Here is a 21,150-nt window from a genome sequence, read left to right as displayed (position 1 = left end):
TTTGCAATAGTAGTGTGGTTTTGTGTTGCACTGCCAAGGGTATGAGTAAATGCACCCTTACCCTGCCGCAGAGGTAGAACAATGCCACGATCAGGAAAGCCTGGCAGTAAAGCTTCCATGAGGCCATAGGATCAAACATGATTAGTAAAGCTGTGAGGACTTAGAGTGCATGCATGTTGAGACCACGGGATGAATGCAGTATACCAAAAAAAGTTTGTTTGCTCCCAAACCAACACAGAAATAATCGAGGACATTGCTTTAACACTGACGGCAAAGTCCCCGGATGCTTGGAAACACTTGGTGGAGAAGAATTTTTTTTTTCTGGGTCATCTTACCATATGTTAGTGTATAGACAGGTTTCCCAGTCACTTCTAGAGCAGTGAGACATGAACATTTTGCTTGTGTTGTTCCCCAGCGCTGCAAAGCTGCTTCAACGGATGGTGGCCAATTACACACTACTCCTAACGGCTCTCCCTTCACAGCGGTCATCTGGCGACCTTCTGGTTTTGGTTGGTTGGGATCTGGCCTAGGAACTGAGTGGAACAGAGATATTCAATATGTAAATAACATAACAATTATTTATGAAAATATGTATAATTGTTAATAAAAGAACAAAGAGAAAAAAAACTAAAAACATACAGTAATATAGATCTCCCAAATGCAATATGTCAAATAGAGGCTACAATACGGACTTCAAGGGACAATTTCCTAATGTTCGTGAATAATAGTTATGTCCAACTGCCTTACTTCAGCTCCCCCCTTTGAAGCACAAAATCCGATGTTAAAATCCAGCACAAATACCGCTACTGATACATGTCCATAAATCCCTGATCACATCAGACAAAAGAATGATACCTTCCACAATCTCTTCAAAATCATCCACAAAGAACTCTTTTAAGGGTGGTCTTTTTGGTCGCTTCAGTGTATTCAGTAGCTGTTGAATCTTTGTAGATACGCGACTATTGACTGCAACGCCTGTAACAGAATAACTGTGTGTTAAACAGCAGCTATGAACAGGAAGAATGCAGAAATGACATTACAATATTTTCAACATACAATAGTCTCTGCTGGGCTATTGTAATATGGAACCACATGAAACATACAATGCCACAGACAGTCCGGACCTGTGGTGCGTGTACTTGGTTGGAAGATCCAGCCAATCAGCATGGGCCCTTTACTGGTAAAACACCTGTATTACTGATGTGCATGCCCTGATTGGCTGTCAAGTAGCGCCTCTACAGTACAGCATGGGTACTACATGGTCTGCACTGCTATCTACCTAAGCCAGGATGAGCTGCTCCTTTGGACACTAGGTGAGGACGGCGCCAAGTTATTTTCCTGGTATACTGTGTACTGTACAGGACTCTGAAGAAGCTCCTGTCCTTTATATGTAAGCACTTACTTTATATGTATTAGTTATTTGTTTAATCTTTTTTTCTTATTTCTCGTTGACATTTTGGGTGCTCCACTTACAATGGTCGTCCCAGAACGAATTAATATTATAACTTGAATTTCATTGAGAATTGCCATTAAGGGAAAGAAGTACTCTCTGTTCACACCATGCTGTCCTTAACCTGTGGCTCTCCTGCTGTTTTGAAACGAACGCCCAACATGCCCCGACGGTCTATAGTTGTTTGGCAATGCTGGAAGTTAAAGTTTCGCAACAGCTAAAAAGCCACCAACTGTTTTCTACGGCAGTAGTCACTAAGTTTATCGGGCAATCTACTGTATATCATGTGCAACGCCTGGCATTTTTTGTGAGGTTTTCTTGGATTCAATGGGGTAAAATACGGCCATAGTAAATGGTTTACAAAAGCAAGTGGATTTTCCAATCTGCATCATACCCTATATGTAACAGATTTATTGTGGAATTTGCCAATTGAAAAAGATTGCCCATGTGATGCAGCCTTATAGTTAGGAAATCCGCTGGTACTGGAGGGATGAACCTTTTGATACAAATTTTACATTTTTTTCTGTCTGAACGGAGATTAAAACGTCAAACTATTAAAAAGCAGCACAATATAAGGAATGTATTTGCAAAGCTATTCAGCAGTTTATGTAGATTCACACTGTCAAATGTTGTAAATATGTAAAAGCAGAATTTTCATTTTAAACCATAAAGTGACAGCATGTCCGGAAAGACAAATAAAGCCTTGGCATGGACACAAAAGAGAATTGTTACCGTCTGCAGTGTCCATTAGGCTGGATCTTCTTGCTGCTTTGTGCACCCCCTTTACCAGACCTGCCGGTGGCAGGTCAATATTTGCTGGGCGTACAGAGGATAAGGAGGAGGAGGATGATGAGGATGTGGTTGTGTTTGTGGTGCTTGTAACATCAGGAGGAGCGGATAGACTTTCTGTAAATGACAGAACACATCAATAAAAAACATGGGAGGTAAAACCAGATTTAAACAGCCCAAATCCTCTGATCACACATCATTATTGTATAACCAAGAAAAGAAAAAAAGTAGATTTTCTGACAATTCTTACCTTTCCAAAGATTAGGTGATCATTGTCTGATCGCTAGGGGCCTCACCGATTGCGAGAACAGGGGTCCCATACCCCTTGTTCCTCCTCACCGCACCCCCTGCAGGGAGGAGGAGCTTGAATGGAGCGGTAGTCAGGCATATACGCCCACAGCCCCATTCAATGTTTATGGGAATGACGGAAACAGTCGAGTGCTGCACTCGGCTTCTTTGGTCATTCCCATAGACTTTGAATGGATCAGTAGCGCACATGCTCAACCGCCGCTCTATTTAAAGTTCTCCTCACGATCGGTGGGGGTCCTACTTTCTATCCCATCCGTCTCTCTTCCCAGCACACCTAGCTTTTGCATTACCTGTTGAGCTGGGACATCAAGTCCCTATAACCAGCCACTTATCCTTTTCCCATAATAGGAACTTTGTGTACATTAGGGTACCCTATGCATGACTTATTTCATGTAATCTCTGTGTTTGGGTTGTACATATCCGCACATGCAGATCTTTGTCAATCTGTGCCCACACAATGACGTTTTTACCTCCGTCATCCATCTGCTTGCCTTGTGCATTAACGTACTTCTATTTATGCATTTTTTGGTCAATAAAATACTATAACCCAAATTATACAATGAAACACTTAATACGCAAAATATTTTCTGCGTCAAATGTTTTGGGGTTTCAAGACCTCTATTTGCAGTCATTCAATGGAAGCCTTCATAATTTACATCCAGTAACATACAGGTGCACAGTTCGTTACAGTACAGTTATCAGAGCTTACTCTTCTAACAAGACAGTCACCTGTATATCCATCATATGACCAGGACAGATTTTTATTACCTTGAAGTAAACAATAAAGGTTCTTATTGAATGACAGCAAGCAGAGATCTTTTGTAAACTTTGAAGAATTGATTCAGAAAGTATATTGGAAAATTTTATTATAACTTTTAATTAAACAGTCTATATTTGCTGAAACCGTAATACCCCTTTAAATACAATTTAGAATAAAATATATACATACATTTCTTACTTCTACTTTTAATATTTATTAGAATTCTCGGTTTTCCATGATGTTGAATATTTCAGTAGTAATAATTATTATGCGAGAGCGGAAGAGCAGCAATAAATAGATGGATACTAATTAGAATTTGGTCATATAAATGTCACGCGGTCTCCATTAGATTCTTACTTGCAGATCAACACTTCTAAACTTTACCAGAAATATTTCCCAAAGTGCTGAACTGTAACTGTAAAACAATAATCCCCATTGAGAAGATAAGCGTGATGAGCAATGCAGAGATGAATAAGGATTTTTTTCTTGTATGAAGCCCGATCCAGCTATTTACCTATATGCGTATTGGAGAGAACATCAGCTAAGGATCCACTGGTGCTCTTAACGTCCCCGTGTGACAATGTAGATGATGCGGACGATGACGTAGAGGACCCCTGAATAGACTTGTTTATCCAGGAATCCGTATTCTGTAAACATTGATTGAGTACAGCAGAAAGGGCCGCCTGACGTCTTAAAGAGCCTTCATCTTCAGAGGCTGATGAAGTGTCTGAGAGGTAGGAGAGGAAATATTGGATAATAAAAACCTTCTGAATGACAATGTGCATACAATGCCAGAGAAGACCAAATGTACTTTAGGTAAAGAACCAAAGAGTATAAACTGGCCAATGGGCACAACCACCTGCAACAGCCTAGGAGTGAATCATTGATATTTTGCAGGAGTTTAACATGTTTTACAGTAAAAAAAAAACAAAAAACCTTTTGGCTACTATGTGTGGCCTCATCCTTAAAGTGACCCTCCGGTCCCAGGTTAACATTTTAAATATAATGGGGTATATGGAGTAATATCACCCGATGCCCTCCAGTTGCCCCCCTTATGCCGCGGAGCCGCCGTTTTAGAGTCGCCTCTGTGCTGTCCTAAAATGGATGCAGCACTTCTTAGACTACAAGTCTGAGACACTCCCACTGTTCTCGGACTGGCCAGAGCTGCTCATATGAGCAGTTCTATCCAATCTGTGAACAGAGGGAGTGTCTTAGTCTGACGAGTGCTGTGGCCATTTTGAGACAACACAGAGGGGACCCTAAAATGGCAGATCCACAGTATAGGGGCAACTGGAAGTTACTAGGTAATAATATTCCGTATACCACATCATATTTAGAATTTTGTCCTGAGACCGAAGGGTCGCTGTAAGCTGCCCATACATATTAGATTAATGTCAGCTAAAACCAATTATTCAGCTAATGCCGGGAGAATGCAGTATTACATGGCACCCATTCAAATGACCCTTATCCATTAGCAGAACTAAGGCGCTGGAGCCTAAATGCATTTATTTAAAAAAAACAAAAAACATATGGGTTATTGACCGGTATGCAAAACAATACTTCATTTTTTTGGAGTATGGAACAGCATAGTAGACTCCCCCCGATGTGTACTTAGGGCTCTGGCGTAATGTGAACAGAGCCTTACACTGACAGTATCAGCTACCAGCAATATGGCATGTGAGCTGTGTATGATGTAATAAAACACAAAGCATATTGGTAAGATGAAATGTAGTGCAGGGCAGAAGACTGGCTACGCGGAGTAGGGAGATTTGGGGAGACAGAACTGTGCTCTCTCATATGATCCCACTGCTCTTCTCTGCCTGGCAGTCATGTGGTCAGGTTGAAGGCCCACCGACCATTTAGAAAGTACAAAGGATCCACATCAGGGAAGGATAGAGGAGAAAAAGTGTCAGAGTGAACAGCAGTGGGATAGCCCTTTTAACTGCATGACCCAATACCCAGTTGTCCATGTGTGCGCATCTAATGTTGGGTAAGGGGCTCAAGTGCAGTAACAGAGACGAAGCGGCTGAGCGCTCACACAAGCACTTCAGCGATTGGTGGGGGTCTCAGTGCTCGGTCCGCCACCAATCAAAAATTCTGACACGTCTACACTTACTTCTCCCATAGCAATGTTACCAATTCACGTTTCTAAATCTCTTAAAAAACATATTTCTAAACTAGTTCCATTCAGCTGGGCGGAAGGCCATATCTCTTACCTAGGCATTAAGCTTATGGCTAAATCGGCAGATATGGTTGCCTTTAACTTTAAAGATCTCTGTTCCTCCATTAAGGCTCAAATTCAGCAGGTCTCTGATGTTATTATATCATGGGTGGGTAGGATAAACCTAGTAAAGATGTGGCTCATGCCGAAGATTCTTTACTATTTGAGAACTATCCCTCTACAAATACCATTGAGGGTTATTACAGATTTACAATCCACACTTCTTAAATTTGTATGGGCGAATAAAAGAGCTCGTATCTCTAAAGCTTTAATGACCACCCATGTGTCTAGAGGGGGCTTAGGTGTACCAAATATCTATCTGTATTACATGGCCGCTGTCCTGGCGGCGGTTAGGTATTGTTGGGACCCGAAGGTTAAAACTCAGTGGACACAAATAGAGAGTGTCAATACCTTTCGATCAGATATTAAAGCTGCCTTACTGGGTGTTTTAGTAGGTTCGCGAACTGACCTCAGCTCTTTACCTACGACTAGGCATATAATTCAGATGTGGAGCAAAGCGGTTAAGGTATATAAAGTGTATCATTGTTCCCTAATGAAATGCCCATTCATATATCTTTCCCACTGGATACCTAATTTAGACCTCTCGGTGTGGTGCCAAGCAGGCATACAGCAGATATCTGACCTGTTTGATGGGTTGCAATTAAGCTAATTTGCGGACTTACAGGCTAAATTCCATATCCCGAATACTCACTTGTTTATGTTTCTGCAAATTAGGCACTTTCTTCAGAGGGGTTCAGCAGCTCTCCAGGCCTCTGGACCGTCTTCGGTGTTTCAAAGATTCTTGGATTTGGATATTACATCGCTGAAAGGTTTGGCTCAGCTTACTTGTCCTTAAACACCCACAGCTCATTTCTCAAATTGAAATACATGTCTCAGTGGGAGACGGATATGGGTCGGGAGTTCTCGGAGGAGGACTGGAGGGCTGCTTTACATCACTCACATAGGATATCCAAATGTGTCAATCATATAAAAGCCGTTAGGAAAATTCAGTTTCGTTGGTACCTCACACCTGTGAGGCTACAACATATGCAAGCCGGGGCTTCTCCTTTGTGTTGGAGGGAATATGGAGCAAGGGGCACATTATTTCATCTATGGTGGACATGTAAATCAGTCTACCCATTCTGGAAGCGTATCTTCCGCTACATATCAGAATAAAAGGGAGCAGAACTTTTACCTTCCCCTGCGTTGGCTTTATTGGATATGCAGATGGATGAGATCCCTTTAGAATATAGGTGGCCAATAAGCCATATTCTTATCGCTTCCAGATTCCATATAGCCAAGAGATGGAAAACAGTTATTGACCGGTATGCAAAACAATACTTTTGTTTTTTTTGGAGTATGGAACAGCATAGTAGACTCCCCCCGATGTGTACTTAGGGCTCTGGCGTAATGTGATTTTTATTATTGTATATGGAGTATATTATCATTTAAGGCAAAATCAATTGAAAGTGTAATACCTGGAGGAGTGCATGCATCCGCTGGAGACTGCACAAATGTGGACCTCCTTTTGGTTGGCATAGGTAAAGCCATCTTCTGTTCTTTATGTTTTGCCAACGCAGCTTGGACTGCTTCCGTATGGATATCTAGAAGGTAAAGAGGCTGTCAATATAGACCACGTGTATGATGTTTATTTTACGTGCCCAAACCAGTAGAGATTTTCGAGGTGTAAGAGGTAAAAGAGCAGCATAAGTCACATCTGCTTACAGAGATACAAACTTACATTGAAACGGACAGCTTACCGAAAATAGAGCAAATTCAGCTTATATTTTTGTGAAATGAAAGTAGTAGAAAAAAACTCTAATGGATTTTATGCTAAATTATGAAACTGGAGAGGAGGCTCATAAAATAAGGATGTATTTTCAGAACTTCCACCATGCGACAGACAATGTAATGATAGTCACAAAGCCAACAATAAATTATAAATGAGCAGAAAGCTTTCATATAAAAAAAAGAAAACTTACAAAGTAAAATAAAAAAAATAGAAAAAGGAGTACCATGAAGGAATGAATAATCTGTAGTAATAATGATCTTTTTATTCAAATAAAAAACATTGTCCACAAGAGAAACAAAAGGTCAACACTCATTCAAGGAAAGGGGCAAAACACTGCCCTCTAGTGGCAGGAAAACAGATTGTTGGCCTGAGCTAATGTCCGAGAAGGGTTAGGCCCCATGCATACGCCCGTGTTCGTTCCGTGATATACGGTCCGCATGTTGGCCGCATTTCCCGGACCGAACACACTGCAGGGAGCCGGGCTCCTAGTATCATAGTTATGTACGATGCTAGGAGTCACTGCTTCGCTGCGGGAAAACGGTCCTGTACTGTAATCATGTTTTCAGCACGGGACGGTAGTTCCGCAGCGAGGCAGTGACTCCTAGCATCGTACATAACTATGATGCTAGGACCCCGGCTCCCTGCAGTGTGTTCGGTCCGGGAAATGTGGCCAACATGCGGACCGTATATCACGGAACAAACACGATCGTGTGCATGGGGCCTTAGAAACAGGTTTAGGGCTCATGCACATGACCGTAGAGGTGTACACCGTGCGTGATTACGGCATGGACGGGCCACGGACGGTCATACGTGGGCCGTCCGCAATCAAGGACCGTGCACACACAAAAAGTGCATTGACTTCAATGAGCCCGAACCGCAATTGCAGACTGTATAATGACATGTCCTATTTTATTGCGTTCCGAGCTCCAGCCAATGCACGGCCCGTGGAAACCACGGTCGCGTGCATTGGCCCATAGGATAGAACGTGTTCTATACTATCAGCAATTGCGGATAGTATACGGCCGCAAATGCACGTTGTGTGCATGAGGCCTTAGTTGTGTGTTGAGTACCTTTAAGAGCATTCCATCTAAACAGCCTTTTACGCTGCAATAATATTGTGCTCCATGAGTATTGGGAACAGAGGCGGCCCCACAATGGCTTACTTTGCTGAAAGTTGGGAAAGGGACAAATGCTACTGGCACAACTTAGTGGTACAGGGAGTCACAATTATACTATAAGGCCAAAAGGTATGTGGACAACTGATCATCACACCTATATGAGCTTGTTAGACATTCCACTCCAAAACTATGGGCGTTAATATGGAGTTGGGCCCACTTTTGCAGCTATAACGGTTTGTTAGTGGGAATTTGTGCATATTCAGCTAAAAGAACATTTGTGAGGTCAGACACGGATGCTGGATGAAAAAGGTCTGGCTCGCAATTGGGGTTTCTTCTTATCCCAAAAGTGTTTGATAGGGTTGAGGACATGGCTCTGGGCAAGCCCCTGGAGTTCCTCCACACCAAACTCCCCCCATCATGTCTTTATGGACCTTGCTTTCTACACAGTGGAACAAACATACAGGAACAGGAAAAGGCCTTGCCCAAACTGTTGCCACAAAACTGAAAGTCTAAAATGTCCTCGTATGCTGCAGCGTTAACATTATTCTTCACAAGAAATAAGGGATCTAGCCCAAACCATTATCCCTCCTCCACCAGACTTTACAGTCAACACTATACTTTCTGGTAGGTAACATTCTCCCAGAGTCTTCCATTAGACTGCCAGATAGTGAAAGGTGATTCATCACTCCAGAGTCCAGCGGCAGCGTGCTTTACACGCCTCCAGCTGACGCTTGGTATTGCACATGGTTGATCCTAGGCTTGTGTGAAGCTGCTCGACCATGGAAACCTATTTCATGAGCATCAGAACACACCGTTCTTGCGTTGATGTCGCTTTCAGAAGCAGTTTGAAATTCTGTAGTCAGTAATACAACAGAGGATAGGCGATCATTATATACCACGCACTTCAACACTCGGCGGCCCCACTCTGTGAGTTTGCGTGGTCTTTGCTTTGTAGCTGAGCTCTAGAGGCTTCCACTTCACAATAAAAGCACTTACAGGTGACCGGGGCAGACCTAACAGATTAGAAATTCCATGAACTGATCTGTGAAAGTGCCACATTTAAAGTCCATGAGTTCTTCAGTTTAACCCATACTACTAGCAACGTTTGTCTATGGAGATTACATGGCTGTATGCTTGATTTTATGCAACGGTTTTCAATGGGTGTGACAAACACCTGAACTCAATGATTAGGAGTGGTGTCCACATACTTTTGGCCATAAAGTGTACCAACACAAGACTGAATTGTGGAGGTATAATTCCAACCCAGGGGAGAGCAATCATTCAGGTTAGATGGTGGTCAGATTTGGAGCAGTTTAGTAGAACTGAAAGTTACTGTTCCATTCAATGCGGTTCTATACCGAAGAGAGGGATTTCTTACCTGAGCGATACCGTTCATCTCTAGCACCTCCAGTTCTGGCTCTATGGTATTTGGAGGATGATTGTGCGGGAGCTGCAGATGATCCACTTGTTTGGTTTCTATGATCTTTCTGCAGCGCTGGATCAACAGCTGGAATTATAAAAAAATATTATTTTACACATCCATTAAGAGGACAGAACAGAACACACAACAATGTGGTGAGAAAAGAAGACTAAGTGGGAATTCATTAACCTTCTACTCTCAAAAGGCCCATAAGTTTGTATGGCTGTACTGTGAATTCTAGCTTTGCAAATATTGAGATATGTGGTTATTGATCATGTTGCTTTGTGTATGAAATTACTAATAAAAAGATTGAACCATAAAAGGCCCATAAGTTGCAATTAACTGTAAAAATTGCAACTTTTGGGCATTTTCCGCCACTTTTTAAAAAGGAGCGTGGCTTAACAGAAGAGTGCGGGCGTAGCAAGGAAGAGGTACGTGACAAGCCCCGTACTCCCCCCTCCATCAACAATAGAACGCGATACAGAAAAAAATAAAATAAATGTACTCAACTCACCGCTCCGTTTCTTTGCCCCTGGATACCCTTATTTATTAAGAGGCAATAAAAGTGTCATATTTTACTCCCGCAAACGGTTTATTAAGATGCGTATGAACCGCCAGTCTTATTAAACCTTCCCCTAAACTTATAGTACCAATGTGTAGGTCAAACATACAAGTCTCCCCCCTAAGGGCCTGTTAACATCAGCGTTGGCTTTCCGTTACGGAGTTCCGTCTGAGGTTTCCGTCGGGTGAAGCCCGCAACGGAAAGCAAACTGAAACCACCGCTTCCGTTACAGTCACCATTGATATCAATGATGACGGAAACATTGCTAATGGTTTCCGTTCGTCACCATTCCGGCAGGCTTCCGTTTTAAAGACGGATTCAATAACGCAGTCGACTGATGACGTTGTCTCACCTCGACGTCTTCTCAAAAACAAAAAAAATGCCACAATGGCAATCAGCTGAATTCCGGCTCAAAGAAATCTCGGCGATTACTTATTCACTTCAGGGGATGCTTTGCCCGGACACACAAATGAAGAGCCGCCTATGTAATACATAGAGAGGCTGTGTCCACCTCTGACACCAACCTGCCCTGATAGGGTATATGGAATGTCTTGACTCTTGATGAGACAACTTCAATAAAAAAGTCATGGAGGGGGTTTGTCGCCCCTGATTGGCTTTTCACGGATAAGGGGACACTCCTAAAAAGCCAGATGCCCTAATCTGGAATGAATTGGAATGATGTCTAATATGTATCTGACCATTAACAGTAGTAAAATATACAACTCGTCAGGATGCCAAGTTTCAATCTGCTACTAAATGTGGCAAAATGAAAACAAATACTACAGGATACGCTTCCATACAGCAGTACTAAATACATCTATAGAAACTGACCTCACATTTATCATACGTGTTCTCCCACATCATGCACACGAGACAGGCATTTTAATTAATCACTACGTTAATAAAGAGCCTCGGGCGATCATTAATAATAGATGAACACTGGAAATAGCTTCACGTCTCTAGTTACCTAGATGTATGGTATTGGCAAGTGCAGAGATATTACAAAACCATGCTGCCTACCTCCCATCTGTGAAAAACCTCTACCCTTAAGTAATAGAGCGTATTACATAAAGGGTTTACTTTATTTTTCCATAGCATACAAAGAAAACAACCCTTTCAGCACGTGCTATTCCATACTGGTATGCAGACATTTCCATACAAACATAAAACAATGTTATGCAGGATGGCCATAGCATGTGAATCAAGTGTCACCGGAAGCAGTTGGCTATTGTATGTTCCCACGAGTCAAAACGCGCCATAGGCAAATCCGACACTTATTTACTGCAAGATCCATGGTGCTCAGATTTCTGTTGCATATGGGCAGATTTATGACGCCACGGATCCCCATTCAATGAGGCTAACCGCTGGCTTTTCTGTGCGGAATACCTAACAATAAGTAGCATGCTACCTATTCTAGCAGATATTTTTTGCCACGCCACAAACACTATACACATGCGTGGCATGCGGATTGTCGTCTGATTTGACGGGGATTCCCGAACCGAAATCCGCATAAAAATCTGAGAAGTGTGAATGGGGACAAGGTGACTTTGGATAGTCCGGAAAACAAAATGATAGAAACGAGGCAGGTAGACTGGGAATACAATTACATGGGAAAGTGAAGGCTTTTAACCAAGTTGTTGATAAACTGAAAATCATTGTATGATTGAGATGGACAAATTACTGTAGAATTTAGGAGTCCGTTAGATTACTTCAGGAGCCAGTTTTATTTTTATAGCATCCAGGGAATAAAAATACATTCATAGGGAACTACATACAACAACCCAAAAAGTTAGACACCAGTAGCTAATCTCTAGGCGTAGCTCCTGGGATTTGTCCTGCTAAATCCCGGACAAGCCACTTACCCCTGGACAATTAGGAGGACACCAGACAATTTATAGAAAAAAAACTTTGATGTGCAGTCTACCCCACAGAACAGAATGGACATAGCGTGAGACCTCAACTGGTGTAGTCAGAAGTTTGTTGGTCAGTGCGGACTCTTCTAGATTCCACCAAATAGATCTAGACAAAATAAACAGCTCAGTGTAGCTATATATTAACTGCACCCGCAAACCTGCACCCGTACTATCCCCAAATCCAGATAGATTTAAAAAACAAAATAGCTGCTAGATATTTATGGCATATTCACAGGAGAGGCCATAAATGTCTGATAGGTGCGGGCCCCACCTCTGGAGAGTGAAAGGAGTGGTGGCCACACAATGTCATTGCAGAGAGCCTTGTGCCATCTCTTCATACATTCTCTGCCTGGATGCGGCGGCTGCATCGCCAGATGGGACGGGTGTCAGAGTGCCCCCTATCTGTACATAGGTATGGGTCCTAGAGGTGGGAACAGCAACTATTAGACATTTAACCTGTAGTTATGCCATAAATGTGTATGATGGGAATAACCCCTTAAGAGGTCGATTCGAATAGAAACTGAGATTATTCGGTCTAAGGCGGGATTCACACGACCGGGTCGTTCCCGAGCCCGAGTGTCGGCCGGTAAAATCGGCCATTTTGCCCGGCCGGTTTGCATTAAGTTTTGCATCCGTGCCGGACCGGGCAGATCCGGACAGTGACATCAGCGGCAACTCCTGAAGGGGAATCCCCATGTGTTCGGGGATTCCGCTTCAGGAGTTTCCCCTGATGTCACTGCCCAGATATGGACAGAGACATCAAGCGCTCTGTCCAGGAGCGGAATCCCCGAAAACACGGGAATTCCGCTCCTTCAAGGAGCTAAAGTGCGGCTAGCACATAGCAGAGCGGGGAGATACCTCCCTGCTCTGCTATAGTGGCGTCGCTGCAGTAGTAGCAGCCGCAGCTGCAGTAGTAGCAGCCGCAGCTGCAGCTGCTAGCGACGCCATCGAAGTTGTCGCCGGGCCAGGGTGCTTTTCAAGCAGGGGAAGCGAGCCAGCGCAGCGCTCCCTTCCACCTGCTGTACACCCCGGCCCTGCCACACCGTGTACAGCGATGCCATTCGTCAGAATGGCATCAACTCCTCCTCCTCACATGCACTCTGCGCTGTGAGGAGATAGAGCGCAGGCTCCGGAAAACCCGGCCATCACTCGGGACACATCCCGGTGATGGCCGTGTATTACCCGGCCCCATAGACTTCTATGGGAGCCGGGCGGCCGGGTACCCGGGCGAAGATAGAGCATGTCCTATTTTTTGACGACCGGTTTTTCCGGCCGTCAAAAAATCGGTCGTGTGAATAGCCCCATTAGGGGTCTATTATTCCTAATGCAGCCGGGTGCCGGCCGATTTATGAACGGCCGGCACCCGGCCGGGAAACACTGCCGTGTGAATGAGGCCTAAGACCATATGCACACAACCGCTTGTATTTTGCAGCCAGTAAACAAAGGATTCGTTGTCCGTTCTTGTGGTCCATGTGTCATCAGTGTGTGCCCTGCATCTGTTGCGTATGTCCACAAACAGGGTCCGTATTGTGTCATCCGCAAAAAAACGGAAGGCAGAAAATTATGTCAATAGATTGTTACAACCCCCTAAGGTCACACGATCCTCGTCGCCTAACAACTTATCCGTAAAACACAGATCGCATACGGACAGCAAACCGCCGCTACAGCCGCTTACCTGTCAGTGTGGTCTCGACCGGTTCACTTTTGCGAGAATATCTCGCTTTGTCCCCGGACAGCGCTAACCGCACTGCCGCCCAGCGAATCTAGGCATAGCGTTGGTGCGGGACTACGCACTGACCGCACTACAGCTGATCACCCGGACGATTGACCTGCATTGCAGCCTCAGCTTACACTGCTGAGGCGCCGCTGCAGAATACTTTCAGTCCCAGTATAATACAATCCAGCTCCAATACTATTCACCACATTGCCGCTCCGTCACTAGAGAGCACTGCTATGGGAGCTTAACTGGTTGGAGCCTATTCACACTATGCTGCTTGCAAACCGCATTGCAGCATATATAGAATTGTGGTAAACACAGTGACACAATTGGTTATAATGTTGAACTGGCCCCAAGGTATGTGAGTTTGGGGGTCACTCACACATACCCCATTACACCTATGGTATTTTTTATTACAATTTGCTTATTTTAATTATACCAATAAAAGTTATATATTAAAGAGGCTCTGTCACCACATTATAAGTGCCCTATCTCCTATATAAGGAGATCGGCTCTATAATGTAGGTGACTGCAATGCTTTTTATTTTGAAAAACGATCTATTTTAAACTACTTTATGAACGATTTTTAGCTTTAAGCTAATGAGTTTCTTAATGCCCAAGTGGGCGTTGTACAGAGGAGTGTATGACGCTGACCAATCAGTGACGAATCAGCATCATACACTTCTCTCCATTCATTTACACTGCACTAGCGATATAGTTATATCGTTATGTGCAGCCACATACACAAACACGAACATTACTGTAGTGTCCTGATAATGAATATACATCACTACCAGCCTGGACGTGATGTTTATTCAGAATCCTGACACTTTTGAATCTTTTCTGTGAGATTCCAGCAAGGCAAGCGTAATCTCGCGAGATTACGATGTAACCTGTCATTTCAAACGAGATTACGCTTGCCTTGCTGGAATCTCACAGAAAAGATTCAGAAGTGTCAGGATTCTGAATAAACATCACGTCCAGGCTGCTAGTGATGTATATTCATTATCAGGACACTACAGTAATGTTAGTGTGTGTGTGTATGAGGCTGCACATAGAGATATAACTATATCGCTAGTGCAGTGTAAATGAATGGAGAGAAGTGTATGACGCTGATTGGTCACTAATTGGTCAGCGACATACACTCCTCTGTACAACGCACACTTGGTCTAAAAGTAAAAACACGCCCACTTGGGCATTAAGAAACTCATTAGCATAAAGCTAAAAATCACTCATAAAGTGGTTTAAAATAGATCGTTTTCCTAAATAAAAAGCATTACTGTCACCTACATTATAGCGCCGATCTTCTTATATAGGAGATAGGGCACTTATAATGTGGTGACAGAGTCTCTTTAAGTAGATCACATACTTTTCTCTTTCCCTTCCCTCCTACTATATGTACTATTACCCAGGTGGTGTACACCAATGTGGTCTATCTTTTACACAGTCCATGTGTGATAGGTGGTCCTCCACATATAGGACAGCACACTGATCGCATCCGTCTGCAGTCCGTGGTTCTCACGTCACCATAGACTTGAATGGGTGAGACGGAGCCGCGAACACGGACAGTATTGGATCTGCTGTGAGTTTTGCGGCCCTGCCCCAGGGCCCGCACATGGATCCATGAAAAACATGGTGGTGTGCATGGGGCCATAAAAAATTAATAGGTCAGTGTGCCATCCGTTAAAAAAATGTATAGCACACTGACAAAAACAACGGTCGTGTGCACGTAGCCTAAATCTACAAATCTAAGACTGACCTTTTGCTTCCTTTTGTTTCACCTCTCTGATCATCGTTCTATGCACGTTCCTCCATGAGAAGTCATTGAAGACAGAGGATTTGAGGAAGTGCTCGAACGTAACTTTACACGACACATGAACTTCCTTCCGCAACACTGTGTTGATCAACATATAAGACGTGCTCGGTCCTGAAACGCTACTTAACTTCTGCTCTACAGTCGTTCGGTTATGCGCATTCTCTCATTATTTACTCATTTAATATGATTGCATGTTCCTGCGGCTCTAGCGTCCGATCACCAATGAATATGAGTCGTCGTTCTTTGGAGAACATTATTTACCAGCAGAAATTCTCCAGACATGAATGAGAAGGTTTCCTCTGTGAACGGTCTTATGATGCACTAAAGCAAAATCGCACATGGTATTATCCAGGGACTCTCAAAAATGTCAAGCTACCAATAACTAATTCTACGATAGCTGCTCATACACAAACTGCTGCTGGCTGAATGCTGGTTTGGCCAACAGCTATTTTTCCTGACTCCCCTATGAAGATATAGGGAAGGAGATAAGGGGCCACCAAACAACACTTTTCTTTATGAAAAATAAAGGATCAGAGAATTCTGGTTTTAGCAAATTAACATTTTTTTTTTGTATAATTAAGTTAAACAATTTTCCAATATACTTTCTGTATTAATTCTGCTTTAAGAACTGCTTGTTGTTATCCAGTAGGAATATTTATTATTGTGATAGTCACAGGTGCAGGGCTCATTACAGCTCTAATACACATACAACGGATTTAATTGCAGAAAATCCGCAGCGTAATACAGTAGCAGCAAAGTGAATGAGATTTGAACAAATCCGATCCACACGTGGGTACAAAAATAAGCCGAAAAAACGTTCATAAATTGACCTGTGATGCAGCTCTATAATCTATATTGGGAGGTAAAACCTGCAAGAAATAGCAGATGTTGCGGTTCCACTGCAAAAAAATTACAACTCCAAAAAAAAACCAATGATGATACTTGCCCAAATCTCTATGCTTCTGGGTCAAGCCTGGCCTCCAGGGATGACATTTCATCCCGTGTGACTGCTGAACCAATCTCAGGCTACAGCGGTCACGTGGGATGAAACATCATTCCAGTAGGCCATGCTGCAGGACGTCATAGGAACGCGTTGCTATGACGACAGTAAGGCCTTATGCACATGAACGTAGATTTCGTCCGTAACTATGGACCCATTCATTTCTATGGCTGACAGACACCTTCCCGTGCTGCTCCTCAAAAGATAGAACATATCATATTTTTTGCATTTTACGGACCGTGCTCCCGTACTTTATATAGGAGCACGGCCCGCAAATGCTGGTGGCTGTCCGTGCCCGTAATCACGGACTGTGATTACGTGCATGGTCGTGTGCATGGGGCCCAAGTATAAGCTTTTTTTCGCCACTGTTTTTTGCAGCGGATCTTCTGGCCGAAAAACTGCATCACAATTTGGTGTGGGTTTTCAACTGGAATACCACAAAGGGTACAGGGCGGATACGCTGTGTAATTGTACATATCCGCCCTGTGTGAAGATACCCTAGCTGTAATGATCCCAGCACCTGTGTGTCCATCACATCACCATGAACAGAATTTGATCCACTGGAAGTGAACCATGAATGTTCCTACTGAAAAACAACAAGCAGAGATCTTGAAAACGGTGAGGCGTTAATACAGAAAGTATATTGGAAAATTGTATAACTTAATTACACAAATAAAAAAAATATCAGTAATTTTCTAAAACCGGACAACTCGTTTAAAATCCAACCCGTCTGATCTTTTCTTCACTGACAAGAGATGTGGGAGGGAACGGTCAGGATGTGTCCATACAAATTTAATTTCCCACAGATCCTCCAAAATCTGAAGAATCTGGCGTGACAAAAAGCAAATGTGTCTAGCCAGCCCTAAGCCTTTGGTTTTAATTCCCATTCGTGAAAAAAAAATTATTTAATTCTAAAAATTTGATTTTTGGTTACATGGGTATTACACAAAAAAAATGGATATGGCTACTACAGTAAATACTCCTAATCCATCATTATCAATATTTCAGTTTTTGACATATAACAGTTGTTTGATTAGCCAAAATCCTAAAAGGCTAGTGATTCCATATTTATATTACTAAGATTCTCTTTTGGAGGCACATTACATTAGGGTGTGTATATCCCTAGGGTCTCCACTTCTAAAGCCGATCTCCAATAAATGAAACGTTAATGGCTGACCTAGTCAATGACTGTAGTTTTCTGGCCAGAGGAGGAAACTGTAGTCAAAACTCACACCCACAGGATAGGTGGTAAATGTCTGATCACTGGGACGCCCATTGATCCCTAGAACATTCACAGTGAGAAGGCATTTGAACAGAGTGGTGGTCACACATGCGCCCTGCACCTTCAACGTCTAGAAGGCTGATGGAAACAGCCGAGTACAGGACTGCGGAGAAGAGGAACAGAAAGGCTCGGAACAGCATGCCTTCTGGATAGGCAATTAATGTCCTTTGTGGAACAACCTATTTAGTTAATTTATATATATTGTAGCAGTGCAGCTACTAAGGGGCAGGATTTGGGCTCAGAATTATATATTTAAAAGGTCTGGGTTGCTGGAGTGGAAGAGAATAGTAAAAGTTCCACTCCGTCTTTAGGACAGTTCAGGGTTTGTACTCCTTATGAGTCTCATTAGCTGGCAGCTGTTAAAGGACAGGTGTCCCGAAAAAAACATTTTTTAATATAAATTTGCTTTTAGTGTGTTATTAAAATAAATTTTATTTATTTGTGTTTTACTCTTTTCTTTTTTCTTACTTTTACTTCACTATGGGGCTGCCATTTTTTTTTTCATCTCTGTATGTGTCGATTAACGACACATACAGAGATGGAATATGGCACATACATCCCCATAGAGAATGCGAACGGGAGCCGTTCCATTCACTATAGCGTATGCCGTCTGTGTGGGAACGGCGCATGCGCCGCTCCCACACAGTCCAAAAGGAAGGTCTTCGGCCGAGGAAGGTCTTCGGCCGAGGAAGGTCTTCGGCACCATTTTCACGTGGACCGGAAGCCGCGGCCAGACAGTAAGATGACTACTTCCGGTTGCGGCTTCCGGACATATGTTCAGAAGCAAAGACTAGGAGCGGAGGCAGGAGCAGGTAAGTTATGTTTGTGTTTTACTGTGTGATTACCACTGTATGCAAGCCTACTATACTGTGCATTCGCTCAAAAAATGGCGGAACACAGTGTAGGAGGTTTGAACATTTAACCCCCTCCTTTCTCCTGGCATTAGCCAGGAGAAAGGAGGGGGATTGTTTGAGCACACTAGAGCGAGTGTGTCTTCTCCAGTTTTGCAGCATAAAGCAATGAGGTTGCTTTACCACATGCCAATGCTGCAATTTTGTGAATTGCTCCCTCTAGTGACCAGCACATGGAAAGGTTATAAATTAGAATCTAATTTATAGTATTTCCTGACTTGTGAAAAAATTAAAAAAATTAGAACAATGTGTAATCTTGTATATACTAACGATTTAACTAAAAAAAATTCTAGCGACACATTCCCTTTAAGGCTTCTTTAAGAAAGGTGTGATCTTATCACACAGGGCTCCGAGTCTGAGGAAGACAGGTATTGCCAGCCTGTGGGAGTCAGAGGTTCTGGTAAGAACATCTGTTTGATGTGAGGTGCTGGGAAGAAGGCTTTTCACCCTGATAGCTAGGGGAGCTGTATGTTTAGTTAGAGGCTGGACGGCCTAGGGTTTACTTTTGAACTGTTTTGTAAAACTGCCTTTCATGTATGAAGACAATAAAGCTGGTTGCGGCCAGTTTCATACTGAATCCACTCTTTTGGTATGAAAATTCTTAAGTGTGCCAACCATCTTATCCTGGAGATGGCGATCCTGTGAGCTAACTTACGCCAAGTTGCCACAATATGTATATTATATATATATATATATATACACACACACACACACACACAATCACAGTCAGCTGACCTTATTCTGGCCATTCAGACTAGAAATCCAATGTAATAAAAAAAGAAATATATATATATATATATATATATGGGCTTGGCGATTAATCAAATTAATTTGATTAATTTGCCTATGTTGCTGTTGTTGGATCTTGTTCTTTTCAGCGGATCTACCAACAATCTAAGGTAGAAACAGATAAACAAACACGGCGCCAGAATGTGCAAAATAAACAATAAAAACCAAGGGGCAAAAAGGATGATAGATTGCTCACCTAGGGTTGCGGACACCGGTTAGGATGTCATGAGGGTATGAGAGCTGCTGCCAGGTCCGTGCACAAACAAAGCAAGTTTGTTGTCAAGAAGTGATATATATCCAACGGAGAAAAGGGGACCAAAAGGGCGCTGCTCAGGAAATATATATATCAACAATCTAAGGTGTATGGGAACTGCCATCTTCAGAGTACTTTCTACTTTGTGTAGATTTAGCCAGAAAATGATTTTATTTAACTAAACGTAATGCAATTGTAAAGGATCTGCCAGACACAGCTTCTGTATCGACGCCTGTGATTAATCAGTCTGCACCTGCTCCTAGATCTGATAGAGTGACTCGATCTGCTACCACTCAGGCTGGTAGGCTGAGGAGTGGGAGAACCTATCACAGCCTGGTCAGACTGTTCTAGCTCCCGCCCTCGGTCTATTTATACCTTCATTTGCTTCGTGTCTTTGCCTGTGATTCTCTCCTGTTTCCTGGCTCTGCTGTTTCAGCTATTACTATTGTCCTCAGATTCATTTTGACCCTGGCTTTTCTGACTACGCTCCTGCTCTGCGTTTGGTACCTCACACACTCCTGGTTTGACTCGGCTCGTTCACTACTCTTGTTGCTCTGCTCACGGTGTTGCCGTGGGCAACTGCCCCATTTCCCTTAGCTTCTTTGTACCCTTGTCTGTTTGTCTCTGGTGCACATATTGAGCGTAGGGACCGTCGCCCAGTTGTACGCCGTCGCCTAGGACGGGTCGTGCAAGTAGGCAGGGACTGAGTGGCGGGTAGTTTAGGGCTCACCTGTCTGTCTCCTTACCCAGTCATTACAGCAATATCGTCTTTTAGTCATGAACCTTCTAGACAAAACTAAACTTCAAAAAGTATACCCAGAACTGTGTTTACCCAAGGACAAATCCAAAATATCATACCCTTTTAAAAGTTGCAGTAGAACATGTACCAGCCCATACACTAAAGTCAAGGGAAGGTGAAAAATTCTTTAAGGAATTTCCTTTAGGGGCGATCTAGAAATCTACTGTTTGTAGTTTGATAGTTTTTGAGCTGTGCCTCTGGGGGAAGACAGAAGTAACAACCTCCAAGCAGATTTATTTAATGTTTAAA

At 43.0% G+C, this 21,150-nt stretch overlaps 1 protein-coding gene across 2 annotated transcripts in view; it reads right to left on the bottom strand.

The window, feature by feature from the left end:
• Positions 1 to 21,150, bottom strand: part of DIP2B (disco interacting protein 2 homolog B) — a 222,923-nt gene that overhangs the window by 73,032 nt on the left and 128,741 nt on the right. For both annotated transcript variants that reach the window (XM_075851921.1, XM_075851922.1), the window contains exons 3-8: positions 9,818 to 9,946; positions 7,008 to 7,133; positions 3,823 to 4,035; positions 2,183 to 2,356; positions 856 to 975; positions 336 to 533 (exon numbers count right to left, since the gene is read on the bottom strand). In XM_075851921.1, the coding sequence (XP_075708036.1) occupies positions 336 to 533; positions 856 to 975; positions 2,183 to 2,356; positions 3,823 to 4,035; positions 7,008 to 7,133; positions 9,818 to 9,946 (960 nt within the window). The remainder of the gene's footprint in view (positions 1 to 335; positions 534 to 855; positions 976 to 2,182; positions 2,357 to 3,822; positions 4,036 to 7,007; positions 7,134 to 9,817; positions 9,947 to 21,150) is intronic.

Source organism: Rhinoderma darwinii, chromosome 2 (assembly GCF_050947455.1).
Source record: "Rhinoderma darwinii isolate aRhiDar2 chromosome 2, aRhiDar2.hap1, whole genome shotgun sequence".
In the NCBI taxonomy this organism is placed as follows: Eukaryota; Metazoa; Chordata; class Amphibia; order Anura; family Rhinodermatidae; genus Rhinoderma; species Rhinoderma darwinii.
Note: the sequence above shows the minus strand (reverse complement) of the source record. Positions and strands in the feature narration are given on the sequence as shown.